We start from the raw sequence: 22,595 nt of genomic DNA on the forward strand, positions 1-22,595 counted from the left end.
AAGATTTGTCTGCGTTCTTGATGAAACCAAAGTCACTGACTGCTTCATCAAAACGTATATTCCAGCTCTTTGATGCTTGCTTCAATCCGTAGATCGATTTCTTAAGCTTGCATACCTTTTTAGCATTCTTTGGATCCTCAAAACCCTCAGGCTGTGTCATAAACACAGTTTCTGTTAAAACGTCGTTTAAGAAAGCGGTTTTGACATCCATCTGCCATATTTCGTAATCGTAATATGCAGCGATTGCTAACATTATCTGAATAGACTTAAGGATTGCAGCTGGTGAAAAGGTTTCATTGTAATCCACACCGTGGACTTGCCTGTAACCTTTTGCGACCAATCTAGCTTTGAAAACTTCAAGTTTCCAATCCTTGTCCTTTTTTAGTTTGAAAACTCATTTGCTTCCTATGGCTTGGTAGCCATCTGGCAAATCGACCAAATCCCAAACTTGGTTTTCAGACATGGAGTCTGATTCAGATTGCATGGCTTCTTGCCATTGCTTGGAGCTAGGGCTCGTCATAGCTTGTTTGTAAGTCGCAGGTTCATCACTTTCAAGTAATAGAACTTCATAGCTCTCGTTCGTCAAAATACCTAAGTACCTTTCTGTAGACACCTACTTTTGTCCCCATTCCCGAAAGGAAAAGGTTCGATGATGAAAGCGTATATCTCCACTTGACAACGCATCTCCTATAAAATAAACGAATCTCAATTCCCCTTTTCATTTCACCCGAAACCTGATATTTATAGAAAACTGCTATTTATGGAAACCTGCTAAAAATAGTAACTGCCGTAAAGGGTAGCTTCTAAAAGTGGCAAGTCATAAAAGATAGAAACCTGTCAAAATTAGGTGTTGCATTCCAACATAAATCCTAAATGAGATAGAAAACTGCGAGAATCCTATTCCTAATATGATTCGGAAATAAGAGTTACGTATTAATTAAAATCCTAACGAGCCTAGAGTTCGTAACGGGCCCAGACGCATCCCGTCAGAAGGTTAATTCGCACTAAAAGACTCGATTAAGTCTCAAACACTACGGATTTCAGGAATCCGAATCTGACTAAGAAAACAGCCCAGACCCTATTTTCAACGCCTGGCTCTGGGTGCCGAAATCTTCGGCGCCCAGGCCTGGTCGATGAAAATACCTGGGTACGTGTTTTTTTCCTAATTCTTTGTGGATTAGAACTCTGCAATTCTATCTTTCCACGAACTTTTCCCTATAAATACAGCCCCAAATTCGACGTGAAAAGAACACACACAACACACAATTATATTCTGAGTATTGACTCCAATCCTTAGCCTAAGCCTCACGCTGCGAAATTGTTCACGCGTTCCGTCGCAATCGATCCATAAATCGAACAGAACGTATCCTGTCCCATAATTTGAGATTCGTTAAATAAAAAGGAGAAATAGCAAAGTCAAAGTGGTTAGTTTTCTGAGAACCGTGACGCACCTCTCAAGGGTGCGCCGTAATGTGTCCCTTTTCGATGATTTAATTGCTTTCCTCGCCCTTTTTATGAACTGTTAAACTAACTAAATCTGATTGTTCTACCACTCCTAACAAATATAATATTTTTGGGAAATTGGATTATCATGCTAGGTCCCTTAATGCTATTTAAATCAGATAATCGCGATCGATCTAGTATTATATGTTGCATATTGCTAAAATCAACTCAGATTAGTTTAATAGTTAACGCATGTCCCTTCAATTATTTATGCTGAGCTAGTAAGGATATCCTGCCTCTGGAGTTATCGACGAGCGAAGTACTCCTCTCGGTAGTTACAGTCCCCCGAACCCTCAATCTCTACCTTGCGGGTGTATGTTGAGAGATCCCCACACCAGGGATCACAAGGGAACCTACGGTCGTCGTGGTCAAACATAATTGCACCCCCTTTATGTCACGATAACCGGGTTTTGTCAGTTTTTCTCATTGTCGTTAAAAACTGAATGGCGACTCCTATATTACCAGTCAATTGGGTGTAAACTCACAGGAAATCCAATTACACTTGATTGAATACAAAGAATCGTCACACCCATGAGGGACGAGGTCACGCATTAGCCTCGTGCTTTTTCGACCCCCTCACAGTGGCGACTCCACTGGGGATAGTGAAGGAAATACTCGTGCTTGTAGGGAATCAAAATAGCCGAAGGGTGAAACGATCCTACCCCGCGTTTATTTCCCCATCAAGTTGGGACGACCTGAAAATCAGCATATTAATGTGAACGGGCAGAACCGCATAACGAATCTCGGCTCCCTCGGGAGTTGGGACTAAGGATACCTTTTTCCGCCAATAGGGGGGTGCATACGCCGCGCATGTTGCCCACTTGGTACTTGTGCAGGTAGTACACCTATCCCGAACCCAATCGCTCGCTCATTTGGTCCCTCTCGCCTGCATGCCCCCTTGGCTTGCACTTGCGGTTGGCCTCTTGAGCGAAATTCGTCTGTTGAAGACACTACCTCGACCGGGGCATGTGTTGGATCTACGATAGAAGCGGTACCAAGCCAGGCGCAAATAACTACCCATAGAAGCCTATCATAAACTACATGACATGTTATTATCGCCTCATGATAAATGTTAGTTATGTGTAGCGAAATATGTGATTGTGTGTGACAAGCTACCCTAGAAAAAACCAACGACATTAAAAATTGACCAAACATTCATAGACTAATTTGCCAAAGAGTTATACCGAAATACGTGTTCCGCAAACCCGAACGATCGCCACAAAAAAAAGCGACGCTCGGGAAGGCCTGTAACGAATCCCACAAACGCTGCTACGCGTAAAGGACGTTATTAGGCAAGCACGCAAATCGAAGTCACATAAATAGAAGACAGAAAACGGGAACCAGCCAGGGACGCATTTTCAACGCCCCTGGCTGGGCGCCAGATTTTCTCACGCCCCTCGCTGGGCACTGAAGTTGCTGCTTGGCCTTCTGGTCAGGCGCAGCAGCCTCGGTGCCGGCGCAAAACGAAAATACGTAGCACAAAAAATGTTCGTAAAAAGAATTGCTACGAGGGCGTAAGAAAAGCACTCGATTTCAAAAGCGACTCGTAAAAAATTAATAACTCTTTGTGTCGTTGTTAGGCCTCCTACGACGACAATGCTCGGCACCAAAACCGAACATGCTAACAACTATGAATGTCACACGGGCAAGTGTTTCGAAAATCCAAAGAATGACCAAAAAAAAGACCAAAAAAGTGTAACCAACAAAAGAAAGAGTGAAGAACCAATAGAGAGAGTCGAAGTCTAGGCTAACCTCACCATACAAACCGGGCCTATGGCACGCACCACGGAGTTTCAAATAATTAACATCAAGCCCACTTTCAACCTCCTCTTGGGGCGACCTTGGCTCCATGACTTAGGAGGTGTGGCTTCTACCTTGCACCAAATGGTTAAACTTAACCATAACGGGGTAATACTAGAAATCCGCGCCCCTCCTCTCGACGTCAGTTGCACTATGGTTGGAACGGCCGAAACTGCAGACGACCTTTACGGGTTTCAAATGGAAGAAACAATCCAGTTCATCGAAGAGTATGATCCAGCATTCCTAGACCCGCATGCATCCCGAGTCATCCCTAGAATTCTGTTAGCTCAAGGTTATTTCCCAGGAACCCCATTGGCATAAGGAAGAAGGAATACACATTCCATCCTTTTCCCAACAAATCTACTCCCTTTGGCTTAGGCTATGAACCGACGGAGGAAGATATTGTTGACCGCCTGTCCAGGCTACGCCTTAAAAAGGCCAAACAAACCACCCTCCTCCCCCCGTATCAAAGGACCCTTAACGGGATGTTCGTTCAGGAAGGAGAAAAACACCCATGCTGTGATTTCCCTGAACCCTTCGTTCAGGATGGCTTGCTGAAACCCGGATTTGAAATTTTCCATGACTGCCACACCTTGGATGAGGCACCCCACCTCACCAAGACTAAAACAGATGAAATATTGGACAACCAGGCTCTATGGACATTGTTTAACCAATCGAGGCCTATGGAGAACGAGACTGTGATGACTACCCTAGCTTTACCTGATGAAGGTTTCGATCCAACCCGGTTAATCTCTCCTGCATCAACACTAGAAGAGGTCCAGAACGGATGGGTGAAGACATATCAGTGGGTCAATGCAAAAGGAATGGAATTCAAGATGAGTACCGGTGAAGGACCGAAGTTTTATGAGACTAAACCCCAGGCTTGAGCCACATAGAGCACCAATAGTAAAAAGCGCCTAGTAGTTCTTTAGATTGATAGAAAAAAATAATAAAGACTTTAGATGGTCTTAAGGCCCCTTATAATATAGGTCAGTTTTATTTCAGTGTGTTTTCCTTACTTTCCGAATCAATAAAGGCGTAATATTTCTCCTAAAAATTTTCTCTAACACTAAATAAGCACCAAATGTACTTGCAAAATACAAAAATAAAGAGGCGGCCCACTCTAGGCCCAACAAACAAAGCCCACTCAGTTTTGAAATAGTGCCATGGGAACCAATTCCCGAAACCCACAAAATAAACCACACTATCCCATTCATATCCCCAAAACGTAAAAAGCCAACCAGTGTCATCATAAGAGTCAATCCATGCAACCCAAAGAAATCAAAGGAAATAAAAATCCAAAACAATGCAAATGTTACCAAAAAACATATTCATAAAACATAATTCCATCATACCCTTCACTAACAACACGCACTTCAACCCACCTCAAAAGCCTACACAAAGATCTTCATAACTTCCGCACCCTAACTATTAGGTTATGATACATATGACAATTCATAAATCATGCGGAAACAACCATTAAGCCAGGAATACATATTATTTACACATAATCATATAGCATAATTTAGATGCATACTCTTTGTTGCGTGCCTTCCCTAGCTGCGCCCGAACCGAACAAGAATAAGTCTTTAGGACTCCAAGTGTCGTCCCTCCGTAAATAGTCCACAGCACGTCCGGATCCGCCTTAAGATTGACCAACTAGAATCGCCCCTAAGGTACTATAAATTTTCGGCACTTTTGAGCAAGATGTGTGACTGAATTTTTCTCTCAAAACTCACTTTGAATACTTGAATTACTCGTTATAAATTGTGAACCCAGGCCACATATTTATAGGGGTATGGAAAGAGAATTGGAATCCTATTAGGATACGAATTAATTAAATTAGAATTATAATAAAACTCTTATTTAATTAATTTATCAAATAGAATTAGGAATTTAATCATTAACCGAATTCTGCACGTTTTAGGTTTCGTATGCGAACACAAACACTTACGCGAGCATGACCCGCAAGCGTGCAGGCCATGCCCGCGCACAGCCCACACGGCCGCACGGCCCACATGAGCTACAAGCCCACGCGAGCTGCAGCAATGCTCGCAGCCCACCTCTCGCAGCTGCGCGCGCTGCCACGGCCTGCTGGGCCTGGCCTTGCGTTGGGCCTGGCGTGGCCTTGGCTGTTCGTGTGGCGCGCTTGGCTTGCTGGGCGATGGCCTGGCTTCGTGCTGGGCCCTCGTCCGGCAGGCCTCGTCCGATGCTTATTCGTACGATACGCTTCCGATTAAATTCCCGATTCCGGAATATATTTCCGATACGAACAATATTTAATATTTTAGATTCCGGAATTAATTTCCGTTTCGAACAAATATTTAATATTTCCGTTTCCGGAATTATTTTCCGATTCCGATAATATTTCCGATTCTGACAATATTTCCGTTTCCGGCAATATTTCCGATTCCGGCAATATTTCCATTTCCGATAATATTTCCCGATACGTACCATGTTTCCGTTTCCGGCAACATCTACGACTTGGATAATATTTATATTTCCGATACGATCCATATTTCCGTTTCCGGCAATATCATCGTTTCCGGAGTATTCATTTCTTGCCCGTGACGATCTCAGCTCCCACTGAAACCAAGATCCGTCGATTCCGAATATCCATAGATGGAGTATTTAATGCCATTAAATACTTGATCCGTTTACGTACTATTTGTGTGAACCTACGGGTTCAGTCAAGAGTAAGCTGTGGATTAATATCATTAATTCCACTTGAACTGAAGCGGCCTCTAGCTAGGCATTCAGCTCACTTGATCTCACTGAATTATTAACTTGTTAATTAATACTGAACCGCATTTATTAGACTTAACATAGAATGCATACTTGGACCAAGGGCATTATTTCCTTCAGTCTCCCACTTGTCCTTAGGGACAAGTGTGAATTTCCTAATTCCTTTGTCGCTCGATGCTTGCTCTTGAACATAAGGTAAGAGTTGTCATCCTTATTATGTCCAGAGGTGTTCCTCGGTTTCAGAGTTCAACTGATCAAATAAACAGATAATCATAGCCTATGATTCATCCGAGCACGGCCATGCATTTCACAGTTTCTAGCTCTCCGAGTGGCCTTGTACAACTTTTAAGCATCTCATCCCGATTTATGGGAGGACAATCCCAGTCTTGTGATCTTGAGACTAGACTTCGTTTGATAGGTGATTACCTGAGCGTTGTCTTTATAGCCTCCTTTTACGGTGCGACGGTTGGTCAACGTCAAAGCAACCAGTTCTCAAACAAGTAATCTCAAATCACTCAGGTATTGAGGATTTAGTGTCTAATAATTTTAATAAAATTTACTTATGACAGATTTTCATCTCTTATAGTAAAGTTTCATAGGTCTTGTCCGATACTAGTCTTCCCAAAGTAAGTATCTATGCAAATGATTATGACATTGCCATGTCCACATAGTTCAAGAAACAGAACTACTAGTCATCTTGCATTCTAATCGTCTAACGTTTTCTATGCGTCCAATTTTATAGAAAACTCCGACTAGGGACCACTTTCAACCTTTGACATTCAAGTTCACTTGATAGACATTTCTTAGTCACAGGACTGGTCCTGACAGTGTATCTTGAATATATCGTCAAATTGAAGGGACTCATCATTTAATAAACCACAAATTAAATGGAAAAATGAATTCTTTTCATTTATTGTGAATGATTAACCAATAATGTTTTACAAAGATTTAAACTCTAAAACTTTAAAACATTAAACAGAGACATCAAAGCCATTCTCCAATATGCTTGATTCCCATAGCTGCAGTGTGCGAGTTGTGCTTCGCCTGCGGCAGAGGTTTAGTTAATGGATCTGATATGTTGTCATCAGTACCAATTTTGCTTATCTCGACTTCTTTTCTTTCAACGAACTCTCGTAGAAGGTGAAATCTACGAAGTACATGCTTGACTCTCTGGTGGTGTCTAGGCTCCTTTGCCTGTGCAATAGCTCTGTTATTATCACAATACAGGGCTATTGGTCCTTTAATGGAGGGGACTACACCGAGTTCACCTATGAACTTCCTTAGCCATATAGCTTCCTTTGCTGCTTCATGTGCAGCAATGTACTCCGCTTCAGTTGTAGAATCCGCAATGGTGCTTTGCTTAGCACTTTTCCAGCTTACTGCTCCTCCGTTGAGGCAGAAGACAAACCCAGACTGTGATCTGAAATCATCTTTGTCGGTTTGGAAACTTGCGTCCGTATAGCCTTTAACAATTAATTCATCATCTCCACCATAGGCCAGGAAGTCATCTTTGTGCCTTTTCAGGTACTTCCGAATGTTCTTGGCAGCAGTCCAATGCGCCTCTCCTGGGTCTGACTGGTATCTGCTCGTAGCACTGAGTGCGTACGCAACATCCGGGCGTGTACATATCATAGCATACATTATTGAACCAATCAATGATGCATATGGAATCCCGTTCATTCGTCTACGCTCATCAAGTGTTTTTGGGCACTGAGTCTTGCTTAGAGTCATTCCATGAGACATGGGTAGGTAGCCTCGCTTGGAGTCCGCCATCTTGAACCTATCAAGCACCTTATTGATATAAGTGCTTTGACTAAGTCCAATCATCTTTTTAGATCTGTCTCTGTAAATCTTGATGCCCAATATGTACTGTGCTTCTCCTAGATCTTTCATCGAAAAACATTTCCCAAGCCAAATCTTGACAGAGTTCAACATAGGAATGTCATTTCCGATAAGTAATATGTCGTCGACATATAATACTAGGAAAGCAATTTTGCTCCCACTGACCTTCTTGTATACACAAGATTCGTCCGTGTTCTTGATGAAACCAAAGTCACTGACTGCTTCATCAAAACGTATATTCCAGCTCCTGGATGCCTGCTTCAATCCTTAGATTGACTTCTTTAGCTTGCATACCTTTTTAGCATTCTTTGGATCCTCAAAACCTTCAGGCTGTGTCATAAACACAGTTTCTGTTAAAACGCCGTTTAAGAAAGCAGTTTTGACATCCATCTGCCATATTTCGTAATCGTAATATGCAGCGATTGCTAACATTATCCGAATAGACTTTAGTATTGCAACTGGTGAAAAGGTTTCATCATAATCCACACCGTGGACTTGCCTGTAACCTTTTGCAACCAATCTAGCTTTGAAAACTTCAAGTTTCCCATCCTTGTCCTTTTTCAGTTTGAAAACCCATTTGTTTCCAATGGCTTGGTAGCCATCTGGCAAATCGACCAAATCCCATACTTGGTTTTCAGACATGGAGTCTAATTCAGATTGCATGGCTTCTTGCCATTGCTTGGAGCTAGGGCTCGTCATAGCTTGTTTGTAAGTCGCAGGTTCATCACTTTCAAGTAATAGAACGTCATAGCTCTCATTCGTCAAAATACCTAAGTACCTTTCCGGTTGAGATCTATATCTTTGCGATCTACGCGGGGTAATATTTTTAGATTGACCATGATTCTCACCAGATTCTTCTAAAGATCTCTGAGTGTCATCCTGAATGTCATCTTGAGCATTCTCTAGAGTTTGTTGTTCGACTCGAATTTCTTCGAGGTCTACTTTTCTCCCACTTGTCATTTTGGAAATGTGATCTTTCTCCAAAAAGACACCATCTCGAGCAACAAACACCTTGTTCTCAGATGTATTGTAGAAGTAATACCCCTTTGTTTCCTTTAGATAGCCCACAAGGATACATTTGTCAGATTTTGGATGAAGGTTGTCTGAAATTAATTGTTTGACGTATACTTCACATCCCCAAATCTTAAGAAAAGACACATTTGGAGGCTTTCCAAACCATAATTCGTATGGAGTCTTTTCGACAGCTTTAGACGGAGCTCTATTTATAGTGAGTGCAGTTGTATTTAGTGCATGTCTCCAAAATTCTAATGGAAGTTCGGCCTGACCCATCATTGACCTGACCATGTCTAGCAAGGTTCTGTTCCTCCGTTCCGACACACCGTTCCATTGTGGTGTTCCAGGAGGAGTCAATTCTGATAGAATTCCACATTCTTTCAGATGGTCATCAAATTCATAGCTCAGATATTCACCGCCTCTATCAGATCGCAGTGCCTTAATCTTCTTGCCTAATTGATTCTCTACTTCACTCTGAAATTCCTTGAATTTGTCAAAGGATTCAGACTTATGCTTCATTAGGTAGACATAACCATATCTACTGAATCATCAGTGAAAGTGATAAAGTAGATGAAACCACGTCTAGCATTTGTACTCATTGGTCCACATACATCTGTATGGATTAAACCCAATAGTTCATTTGCTCTATCTCCAACTTTAGAGAAAGGTTGCTTTGTCATTTTGCCAAGTAAACATGATTCGCATTTACCATAATCCTCTAAGTCAAATGGTTCTAGAATTCCTTCCTTTTGAAGTCTTTCTAAGCGTTTCAAGTTTATATGGCCTAATCGACAATGCCACAGATAGGTGAGATCTGAATCATTCTTTTTGGCCTTTTTGGTATTTATGTTATATACTTGTTTGTCGTGATCTAATAAATAAAGTCCATTGACTAATCTAGCAGATCCATAAAACATCTCTTTAAAATAAAACGAACAACTATTGTCTTTTATTAAAAAGGAAAATCCCTTAGCATCTAAGCAAGAAACTGAAATGATGTTTTTAGTAAGACTTGGAACATGGAAACATTCTTCCAGTTCCAAAACTAGCCCGGAGGGCAACGACAAAAAGTAAGTTCCTACAGCTAATGCAGCAATCCGTGCTCCATTTCCCACTCGTAGGTCGACTTCACCCTTGCTTAACTTTCTACTTCTTCTTAGTCCCTGTGGATTGGAACATAAGTGTGAGCCACAACCTGTATCTAATACCCAAGAAGTTGAATTAGCAAGTATACAGTCTATAACGAAAATACCAGAAGATGGAACGACTGTTCCGTTCTTCTGATCTTCCTTTAGCTTCAAGCAATCTCTCTTCCAATGCCCCTTCTTCTTGCAGTAGAAGCATTCGGATTCAGAAGTGGGTTGACTAACCTTCCTCTTTACAGATTTGGCGCCAGTTTGCTTAGTTGGGCTGGCCTTGTTGCCACCTTTCTTAGTATTCCTCTTCTTTCCAGATTTCTTGAACTTGCCCCCACGCACCATAAGCACATCCTGCTTATCACTTTTGAGCGTCTTTTCAGCGGTGTTCAGCATACCGTGAAGCTCAGTGAGCGTTTTATCCAGACTATTCATACTGTAGTTCAGTTTGAACTGATCATACCCGCTATGAAGAGAATGGAGGATGGTGTCTATAGCCATTTCCTGAGAAAATTGCTGATCCAGCCGACTCATATTCTCAATGAGTCCAATCATTTTGAGAACATGTGGACTTACGGGCTCGCCTTTCTTAAGCTTGGTCTCAAGAATTTGCCTATGAGTCTCGAATCTTTCGACTCGAGCCAGATCTTGGAACATGTTCTTCAACTCACTGATGATTGTGAAAGCATCTGAGTTGATGAACGTTTTCTGCAGATCCGCACTCATGGTGGCGAGCATTAGACATTTCACATCCTTGTTGGCATCAATCCAACGATTGAGGGCTGCCTGAGTGACCCCGTCGCCTGCGGCTTCGGGCATCTCCTCATCTAGGACATACTCCTTTTCTTCCTGCATAAGAACTATTTGCAAGTTCCTTTGCCAGTCAAGGAAGTTTTTCCCGTTCAACTTCTCCTTTTCGAGAATTGATCGAATGTTGAATGAATTGTTGTTTGCCATATTAAAAACTACAATTGAAAAGAATAAACAAATAAATAACCATTCACAGTTTCTCTTAATAAACTTAAATTCTAGCATACATGCATAATTCAATGTTTATTAAGCATTTTATTTAAGTTATGTGTTCCGGCAGGTGTGAATAAAATGATTCCAAGATCCTAAAATCATTGAAGAACTAAGCACAGTTTGTCGACTTAATCCTAAAACATCTTAGGTAAGCAAAAGCCTTTTGCTAATAGTCTAGAAACTATTCTTGGTTGATAGGTACGTCTAAGAACTTATTAGGTAAACCTATCGATTTTGCCACGACATAAAAGGACTCCTTACTTATATCGTTGAGTTTCACCAAAACTAACATGTACTCACAATTATTTGTGTACCTTGCCCCTTTAGGACCAATAAGTAACACCTCGCTGAGCGAAAACTATTACTAGATTGATGTAAAGGATATCCAAGCAAGTGTATATTTTGGCATGGCACCTTTTAACTCAATTTTTAAGTTTGGAACTTAAGGCTCTTACTATGTTGGTTAGATTTTAAGTGAACTAAAATCCTTAATCATGCAACATAATCAAGCCACAATCTTATGCATAATTAAGACATATTTAAAGCAATAAATAACTTAAAGCATGCATAAGATAAATGTGATCTAGTATGGCCCGACTTCATCTTGAAGCTTTGACTTCAAAGTCCGTCTTGAAAATCTCCGTGGGAGGCACCATTTTCTTCAAATAGGATAAGCTATAATTAAAACTAATTACAACTATTTGATGGTACGCAGACCATATTTGAATTAAAAAACAACTTTGGTACTTTAGACCAATTACATTCAAATTAATGGTACGCAGACCATATTTTCTATCCTATTTGGGCCATACTAGTCACTTCATAACCTGCAAAACAGTACATATACAATATATACCATTCACCCATTCATTATCATGAATGGCCCACATAGCTGGTTAGTAAAACACATTATGCATCACATAAACATTTGCAGCAATTAATCAAGGGCACCAATAATCTACCAATTATTCAGTCCTTATTAATTCTAATCAAGTTGTTTTAACCTTAAGGATTCGTAGACCTAATCAAGAGTTTATGACTAAAAAGCGCTCCCACTTAAACCAATGAATTCATATGCTTTACTAATTTTAAACATAAAAATGTATTTCAAGTCTAACCGGAAACATACAAATTTAATTAAAATTTAAAGCCCATATAAATTTATAATTGAATCCAAAAATTTTAATTTGATTTCAGTCGTATTTAAATTAATTCATGATTTTAATTTTAGTAAAATAATTAGAATAAATAAAATTTATTATAATTACAATATTCAAAATTAAAATCCAAGAAAATAATTTAAATTATTAATTTTAAAATTAATTAAAATTACGTAAACTGAAAATTTCAAATTAAACATTCAAAACGATCTAATCGTAATGCAAACACCCTACGCATCGCACGCCCATGGGCCACACGCACACAGCCATCGCTGGCCATGTGCGCGCAGCCCATGCGCTCGTCGCATAGCTGCTGCATCTTCCCATCGCAAGCCATCGCACAAGTGGTGTTCGCTGCGCGCGAACCAGCGCTCGATGCACTCGAGCCATCGCTCGTTGTGCGCGCTCGCCAGCGCTTGCTGCGCGCGCTCCAGCGCTCGATGCACGCGAGCTATCGCTCGCTGTGCGCGAGCCATCGCTCGCTGTGCGCGAGCAATTGCTCGCTGCACTCGATCGACGTTGGGCGCAGCGCTCGTGGCACGCGACACAAGGCAGGGCTGCTGCCTTGTGCTCGTGCAACATGCCCTTGCTCATTGCATTCGTGCCGCACGGGTGACGAGCTCCCTTGCTCGTCGTCGCATGCCCGCACTATACAACACCCCTTAAGGGTAACACGTAGCGTCCATTGCTTTGTGCGTGCAAGTTATATGAACGAATCGCATAAAAATTTAAAATTTATATTTAAAATTAATGACAAATTAATAAATTAATATTAATTTCATAATTTTAGGGCGAAAAATCGAAAATTTATTATTCAATTGATTTCCGATTATCATGGATTCAAGCCTAGGTCATAAAAATTTAAAATTTATCATAAATTTACAATTTTTATGGTGGTTTTTAATCATAGGTTTCTAATTAAATTATAATTAATTATGAAAATCAAATTAATTCTAAATTATTCTAATTTTCAACTAATTAATCATAATTACAAATTAGATTGCATAATTAACAAGGCTAGGCATTCAAACTTGTTAAACATATACAGTAGGTCAATCAAAAATTCAAGATTTATCAACAAGAATCGCAAATATTTAATTTAACATCTTAAATTTACGAAATTTTGCATTCGAAAAACTAAAACCTTCGAAAAGTCATAGTTAGGCTTCGAATTTGAGAATTCTGCGTTCGGCATGCGGAATTTTAGAATTTTAGAATGCCTTTTACATGCGGAATTGACACAAAAATCACTTGATTTGGATGAGTAACGAAGAAACTGCCGAAAAACTGCGTACGTATAATTAAATAAACGCAATTTGCAATTAATTAACAATTACGAAAATTAATCACCCCTTTTAATTCTTGCAAATTTGTAATATTTAACCATGTTCATGCAATTTAGATTATGAAAATAATAAGAGGCTCGTGATACCACTGTTAGGTTATGATACATATGACAATTCATAAATCATGCGGAAACAACCATTAAGCCAGGAATACATATTATTTACACATAATCATATAGCATAATTTAGATGCATACTCTTTGTTGCGTGCCTTCCCTAGCTGCGCCCGAACCGAACAAGAATAAGTCTTTAGGACTCCAAGTGTCGTCCCTCCGTAAATAGTCCACAACACGTCCGGATCCGCCTTAATATTGACCAACTAGAATCGCCCCTAAGGTACTATAAATTTTCGGCACTTTTGAGCAAGATGTGTGACTGAATTTTTCTCTCAAAACTCACTTTGAATACTTGAATTACTCGTTATAAATTGTGAACCCAGGCCACATATTTATAGGGGTATGGAAAGAGAATTGGAATCCTATTAGGATACGAATTAATTAAATTAGAATTATAATAAAACTCTTATTTAATTAATTTATCAAATAGAATTAGGAATTTAATCATTAACCGAATTCTGCACGTTTTAGGTTTCGTATGCGAATACAAACACTTTCGCGAGCATGACCCGCAAGCGTGCAGGCCATGCCCGCGCACAGCCCACACGGCCGCACGGCCCACGTTAGCTACAAGCCCACGCGAGCTGCAGCAATGCTCGCAGCCCACTGCTCGCAGCTACGCCTGCCTTGCGGTGGGCCTGGCGCAGCCTTGGCTGGTGCGTTGTGGCGCGCTGGCTTGCTGGGTGATGGCCCGGCTTCGTGCTGGGCCTTCGTCTGGCAGGCCTCGTCCGATGCTAATTCGTACGATACGCTTCCGATTAATTTCCCGATTCCGGAATTCATTTCCGATACGAACAATATTTAATATTTCCGATTCCGGAATTAATTTCCGTTTCGAACAAATATTTAATATTTCCGTTTCCGGAATTATTTTCCGATTCCGATAATATTTCCGATTCTGACAATATTTCCGTTTCCGGCAATATTTCCGATTCCCGCAATATTTCCATTTCCGATAATATTTTCCGATACGTACCATGTTTCCGTTTCCGGCAACATCTACGACTTGGATAATATTTATATTTCCGATACGATCCATATTTCCGTTTCCGGCAATATCATCGTTTCCGGAGTATTCATTTCTTGCCTTGTGACGATCTCAGCTCCCACTGAAACCAAGATCCGTCAATTCCGAATATCCATAGATGGAGTATTTAATGCCAATAAATACTTGATTCGTTTACGTACTATTTGTGTGACCCTACGGGTTCAGTCAAGAGTAAGCTGTGGATTAATATCATTAATTCCACTTGAACTGAAGCGGCCTCTAGCTAGGCATTCAGCTCACTTGATCTCACTGAATTATTAACTTGTTAATTAATACTGAACCGCATTTATTAGACTTAACATAGAATGCATACTTGGACCAAGGGCATTATTTCCTTCACTAACCCCATTTTAAAAACTGTTTCGAGTCACGAATAGGAAAAATTAATCCGGACAAAAACGCATTTCACGCTAACAGTCAAAAAGCCTCCAAAATAGCCTCAAAATTGACTTTAAATACGAGCAAAAAATCAAGGCACAAAAAAGGAAATAAATGCAAGAACATGTGAAGCAATGCGTCAAAAATTGACTGCCCAAGTCATTTTCAGCGCCCAGGGCTGGGCGCCGAAATTTCTAACGCCCCAGTCTGGGCGTTGAAACTCTCTGCCTGCCAAAAAATTTCTTTTCAAAAGTGCTCGTCATTTTATCCGCACACAACGGAAAAATAACGAACACTTGGGGGGTACAGTACGTATCCAAATAGGTTTACCAAGAATATAGCTATACAAATTAGTCGAATTTTACGCGACTTATGGCAAAAAAAACGGCAGATGAAAATAATGATAATACTTCACTCATTTGACCGATTAAGTAATATGTTTCCACCTCAGGCCATATCTACCGAAATCCGGCATACTAGAACTTATCCTAAAGCTAGAACTACGCGCGACCTGATTCTGACAAGATACGTAGGCAATCCTTACCAAGGATTCGGTCCAATAAAAAAAAAAATATTCTTTGTGCAAAAAGTGTTAGACATATAAAATACATAAAAAAGAGGAGAAACAAAAATAAATGAAAAATAAAAATACGCCTTTATTGAGAAATAATAAGAAGGAAAACAAAGTGCTAGGAATAAAAACAAACACAACTGAAATAAATAGAGGGTACCTACACCCTAGCAAGAACTACACTACTCTAGTTCTTCCGGATCATCAAATAAAGTCTTGTAGAGGGCAATGTTCGCAGGATCCACCCCCACAGTCTTCGGCGCTGCCCCAATATCAATCTCCATAAGAACCGGCTCCTGGACACTAACTTCCAAAGATGCCAAGGCTTCAGAAACATTCTCAGTTATAGCCCGCTCAGCCTCAAGGGCACAGACAATGGTGGGAGAAGGATTATTATCATCAACTAGACTAGCCACTGTTTCTACAGGCGGCTGAGCCTTCCTAACCCATACATTGTTCCGGCGACGATCTCCGCGAGAGCTTGCATTTCTTTTAACAACAGCAGGCCCCTTCATGTTAGGCATCTTTTTAGGCCTAAAACTGGAACGGGGAGGAACTTCCTTTCGCTTTCGATCAGGACGAGCTTTCACAGTCTTAATACTATAGGTACGAGGTATCATACTTAACACGAATACGAGGTATCAAAAGCTCAGCCGGCTCCCCATTACGAGCCTCGGCCCTCACATCTTTATCATCGGAGCTCATCCACAACTTGTAGTTTTCAGAAAGACCCACAAAGCCATTTGTAGCTACGGCCCAACGCGGAAGACCATCATAATACTTAGCCCACGCTAGAACCCATGTTTGTGAAAAGGCCGCTACCTTAGGTGGTACCGTATCAGAAAAGGGGATAGTCTTCCTTAAACCATATTGACGCATGACTCGGTAAGGGAAAATATAAATGGGACGAGATAGCCCCAACAAAGAAACAAAAACCGATACATCAGAACCCCCTGTCATAGTAGTCAAACCCCACCATGGTACCACCCACTTAATAGAACAAATGCCATAAGTAAAAAAGGAGGTCCATTCGGCCTCGTCCTGGCCTTGGTGCAAGTATTTTCGGTTACCCAAGGCTATAGGGCGATAATGTTTAGGATCGGCAGGAGCTTCCAAAAGTCTAAGCCGTTCCGCAAGCCAAATCTGCAAAAACAGGTACGATCGAATCAAAAGAATGAAAAGAAAAAAAAACGGTCCTTGGGGCGCAGTTTCAACGCCCAGGACCAGGCGCCGAAAACTCCAGCGCCCAGCCCTGGGCGCTGAAACTCAGCCCCAGGCAAAAGAAATATATGCAAAGGGGGCGTATGCGTGTGCAAAGAAGAAAATCGATTACCTGCAGTAATAGGGTGCTTCCCTTAAAATGTTCAGATTTGGCATCCTTCTTCAGCTCATCCGCACTCAGCAAAGTCTCGGCAACAACCAACGGCATAATAGAATAGCAACTTTCCATCTGGCTAATCAAGGGGATCAACCTTATGTCACCGAACTCACCATTGTTATTCGACAACAAATAATGATTCAACAAGCAAAATACAAGGGCTCGGATATTCAATTTCTGTTCGGTCATATTCTTACTAGGCCTAAAATGATGTTTTACAAGTTTTGCCAAGTTAACCTTGTCATCTACAACAATTTCAGCAAACATGTTATCATCTAGTCCTAGGAAAGCCCTTATGGTTGTTTTACCCTCTTCAATAGTGCCAGGACTAACAGGAGTAGCATTAGTAGGATAACCAAGGATCGCAGCAAATTCATCGGGCAAAGGACATATTTCGTTGCCCCGAAAGGCAAAAACATGATGATCGGAGTCCCAAAAGCTTAGGGCAGCATGCAGAAGTTATAATCAATATTAATTTGTTGTAAGCCTAAAAGTGCCTCTAAGTGGTATTCTTTTAACAAAGCCTTTTTTGTGGGAGTAAGGTCCCGTAGCCAACGCCTAACAGTCCGTTGGAGTGAGAAAGTAGGGATCGACATGGCAAAAGCAATGAGTAATTAAAACACAGCAAAAAAGAGGGAAAGAATTTAAGTGTGGTGGAAAATAGGGACGTATCTAGCCCCTATATATAGCTGGACGCACCCAGTGACATCCTGATCCCATTCGGAAACGTGTTAGGAAATCCGAAAGTCAAATATCACCAGGAAAAGACTCTCAGCGCCCAAGGCTGGGCGCCGAAATGTTTAACGCCTGGCCTTGGGCGCTGATAATGCAGCCCAAGGCCCAGATTTCACAAAACGCGGAACAGGAAAGGACTTAAGACCGTGTTGCTAAACACGAGGCCCTATTGCAAGTAGGATCAAGCCCAAAGCACCTTTAGCTCCCAAATAAGCAAAAAAAATTAAACATTAAAACTTGGTCGAAACTTAGACTCGTCTCAGAAAATGCTTATGTACACTTTTCAAAAAACAAGTTAAATATCATGGTCATTCTTCGAAACACCAAAAATGTGTATCGTTAAGTCGTTGGTTTTCCAAATAAAAAATGATTGTCTGTCAAAGGATTAATCCGGGCCAAGCTAAAACCGGATGTCGCCTGAAAACTAAAGTCGCACTCCACGACTTCGCTAAAGTAGCACACTACTAAAAAAGGTCGCTCGCACATACGAGCATGACCCCAAACATGATTTTAAGATGCGAAAAACGGTCGACGAGCCCCAGTGCTTGGGGGCTCGCGAAAAATAGACTCCAACAAGGAGCGCACGATCAAAATCACATTCCCGGACTGCGCCATACACCATATCATGTTTGGATATCTCAAAAAAAAAAAAAAACAGGTTCGACCTCATCGAAAGGTCGTCATTGACACTTGTGCACGGTCCTCTGTTCGAAGACCAAGTCGAGCCGTAAAGACTAGCTCAAAATTACGAAAGCAGACGGTCGCAAGACAAAGGTCCGTCTGAACACGTTGCCAGCCCACGTTCAGGTTACAACTAAATTCGAGAATCCCTCGAAAGAATTCGCTCTTGCAAGAATGAATAAAAAGAAATTCTCAAAAGAAATCAGAAAGAACCAAAGAAATAGGAACTTGCCCATCTTCAGTCGGCAAGATCGCGTCACAAACCGCGCGAGTTCCCAAATCGAAAAAACGAATTCAGGGACGTCCACCCTTAGCGGACAGGGCTCGCCCACCTTCAGCGGGCGGGGTCTGCGTCACTAGCCGCGCAGGTCCTCAGTTTTCGAAAAAAGAATCTTCCAAAAACAAAATGAAATAGGCTCGCCATCTTCAGCCGGCGGGGTCTACGGCGCAAACCATGTAGGTCCTTATTTTAAAAAAAAACACAAAACAAATTTCAAAATAGATTCGTCCACTTCTATCTGACGGGGTGTCCAACCTTAGCGGACAGGTTCGCCGTCTTTAGCCGGCGGGGTCTACGTCACAAGCCGCGTAGGTCCTTATTTTCAAAATTCAAAAACAGATTCGTCCACTTCTATCGGACGGGGTGTCTGTTATCCCACTTTTTGGACTAACGACATAACCGCACTAACGTTTGATCATGTCGTGTCAACCAGGTTCTGTCGTGTCGCAGGTAAGCATAGTTCCAGGAAGATACGTCCGACATGGCGTCGTATGACGAGGCATAGACGACGAAGGACAGACGACAACGCGTAAGAACGTAGAGACGCGTCGTCTCTGGGCAGGCCAATAAAGATAAGTTAACCTAAAGCCCACGATGGGCAGCGCCGTCATGATAGCAGGAATGAGTCCAAGACATGCGCGAGAAACGTGGAGTCAGTTGAAGACCAAAGAAACGTGCAACAAAGATATCCCTATCTTTGTGGGATTCTCTCAACCAACCAGACCGTTAGAAAATTCCTATAAAAGGACGAAGACGAAGACAAACGAGGGGACAGAAACTGAAGCTCTCATACTCTCAAGCCATAAAAGCATTCAAATCATTCTTGTATTCATTATTTATATTTTGTTACATTGATTTCTAGAATAAGATACAAATAATCATATAGGAAACTTAGTGGATTGATAGCCTCATAGCTATCCGCGGTTTTTTACCTTATTCCTGGGTTTTCCGCGTCAACACTTCTCTGTGTCGTGTCTCTTTTTGTCTTCCCTTATTTGATTATCGCTTAGTTAGTGTCGACCTAAGCCAAAGATCGCCCCTAGACGAAATTTGGCATAAACAGTTTGGCGCCGTCTGTGGGGACATTAACTAGGTTTCACACAAAATCACCCTACACACCATGACTACTGAAGAGATGACGCTCGCAGAGATGAAAGCGGCCTACGAGAAGGCCCAAGCAGAGCTGGCCCAAGAAAGGGCCTCCATTGAAAACCTCCAGAAGGAGCTCGAATCCGTGAAAAGTAACAAGTATCAATCGCGTAACAAGCCAGGTGCAAAACCGAAGAAGTTGATATTCGAGATGACTGGCGACTCTGAAGACCTGTCCGACGGCGAGGATCCACATGAGGAAAAGGATGAAGCAATACCGGACCCCGTCACCAAGCGCCTAAATAAGATGGAAAATCACATGAATAAGCGATGCTCGTTGATGATGAAGTTGATGACCAAACTGCCGGGGGCACCCACGCCCGTGGAGACCGAGCCGACCGACGGGTATGCAGCATCGCCGTTCTGTGAAGCGATCGCTAGGGTGACGGTACTACACCAGCTCCGACTCCCTACCTGGACCACCCTGTATGACGGAACGTCTGATCCATACAGACACGTCAACTTCTACAAGCAGCGAATGTGGCAGATCGGCATCCCCTACGACCTAGTCGAGCCCGTCATGTGCAAATCCTTCGGAGGAACCCTCGACGGAGCAGCCCTGGAATGGCTCATGAACATAACACCTGGATCTATCTTCTGCCTGTCCGACCTCATCAACGCCTTCTACCAACAATTCGCCAGCAGTCGCCAGTTGGAGAAACAAACAAGTGACCTCTATCGGTTGGTCCAAGGACCTACCGAGTCGGTACGCGATTATTTTAACCGTTTTAATTGTGAAAAAATTAGCATAAAAAACTGTGATGTCAGGACAGCCATCGAAGCATTCAAGAGAGGTCTCGTCCCCAACTCAGAGCTGTACCGGGAACTAACCAAATATCCCTGTGCAAACTTCGAAGAAGTCAGATCGGGGGCTACTGCCCAGATGCGGATTGAAGACGACGAGATTACACGAATGGTTTCTCAGCGACCAGCAGGGGGCAGCAGCGACAAGAGGTTGTACACCCCAAGGAACAACGGCTGGAGACACCAACCATACAACCGCCAGGGTCAGGTACAAAATGTCAATCAATATGATGATACTAACAGTGTTTACAGGAATGAACGGGTCGTTTATCCCCCCATCTCCGAGTATGGCTTCAACGTCGACATTGGAGGCGTGGTAAACACCATTCAAAGTGTAGGTGGTACTGTCAGATGGCCTAAGAAGAGTGACAGACCAGACTCTACGAAGGACATGAGCAGGTGGTGCGACTTCTACCGCGACAATGGCCACACAACCGAGGAATGCATCTCCCTCAAAAAGGAGGTGGCGTATTTATTGAAAAGAGGCCACCTGAAGGACCTACTGAGCGACAAAGGAAAGGAGACGTACAACAAGGATAGCAGCTCCCAACCCAACCCAGCACCAAGCGGCGACCGACCAGCCCCGCCCACGTTCGAAAAAGTGGTAAACGTTATTTCTGGTGGTTCAGATATATGTGGACTAACTTCTTCTGCAGCTAAAAAAATCAACAGGGGCGAATCTGAAGCCGTCAAAGAGGGGCAGACCGAAGACGAAGTAGCACTCGACAAGTCATTAGCGGCGATGATAATAACTTTCGACGACTCAGATTCAACCGACACAATACAGGAACATCATGACGGGCTAGTCATATCGCTCCCAATAGGCAACGCTCTCATCAAAAGGATATTGATCGACAACGGCAGTTCAGCAAACGTATTGTTCCTAGAGGCTCGGCAGGAAATGGGACTAGACGAAAAGAGTATAATCAGAAGGTCGACAGTCCTAGTAGGATTCAGTGGAGAATCGCTACGAACAGTAGGAGAGATATCGCTGCCTACGTACGCGGAAGGTGTTAATGTGATGACCAAGTTCAACGTCGTCGACTGCCCATCAGCATACAACGTCATTTTGGGACGACCATGGATCCACAAAATGAAGGCGGTGCCGTCGACATACCACCACTCAATCAAGTTCCCAACCAAATGGGGAGTCATGGAAATCAAAGGACAGCAAAGGGACGCAAAGAAATGTTATGAAACGACGCTGAAACCATCAAAGTCATCCATCTAGCAATTACAGCCAGGGTCGACGGTAGACGACCCCGACGACCAACAGATCGACGAAATTATGCTAGATCAGGCAAAGCCAGACCAAGTAGTAAGGATCGGAGCATCGTTGCCTGACAATATCTGAAGTCAGATAGTGTCATTCCTAAGAGAAAACTCGGACTGCTTCGCTTGGTCGCACGAGGACATGACAGGAATCAGTTCAGACGTCATCACCCACAAACTCAATGTCGACCCCAACTTCAAACCAGTGAAACAGAAACGGCGAAAATTCGCACCTGAGAGAAATAAAATCATAGACGAAGAAGTCCGAAAACTGATAGACTCCGGGAAAATCAGAGAAGTCAAGTATCCAGATTGGTTAGCAAATGTCGTCGTCGTCAGTAAAAAGAATGGAAAGTGGAGAGTCTGTATCGACTTCACAGACATCAACAAAGCATGCCCTAAAGACCCATTCCCGCTGCCGCACATCGACGCCCTGGTCGACGCCACTGCTGGACACGAGCTACTAACATTTATGGACGCCTACTCCGGATACAACCAGATCCTTATGCACCCAGACGACCAGGAGAAAACATCTTTTGTAACAGACAGAGGTATTTATTGTTATAAAGTCATGCCTTTTGGTCTTAAAAATGCAGGTGCAACGTACCAACGAT

At 42.3% G+C, this 22,595-nt stretch overlaps 1 protein-coding gene across 1 annotated transcript; it reads left to right on the plus strand.

Annotated features, from left to right (window-relative positions):
* The first annotated feature begins 19,876 nt into the window (after window positions 1–19,876).
* LOC110780697 (uncharacterized) lies at window positions 19,877–21,940 on the plus strand. The gene has a single exon (XM_056831465.1). The coding sequence runs from the start codon at window positions 19,877–19,879 to the stop codon at window positions 21,938–21,940; it is 2,064 nt and encodes a 687-aa protein (XP_056687443.1).
* Window positions 21,941–22,595: the final 655 nt, after the last annotated feature.

The sequence above is a fragment of the Spinacia oleracea genome, chromosome 1 (assembly GCF_020520425.1).
Source record: "Spinacia oleracea cultivar Varoflay chromosome 1, BTI_SOV_V1, whole genome shotgun sequence".
Classification (NCBI taxonomy): domain Eukaryota; kingdom Viridiplantae; phylum Streptophyta; class Magnoliopsida; order Caryophyllales; family Amaranthaceae; genus Spinacia; species Spinacia oleracea.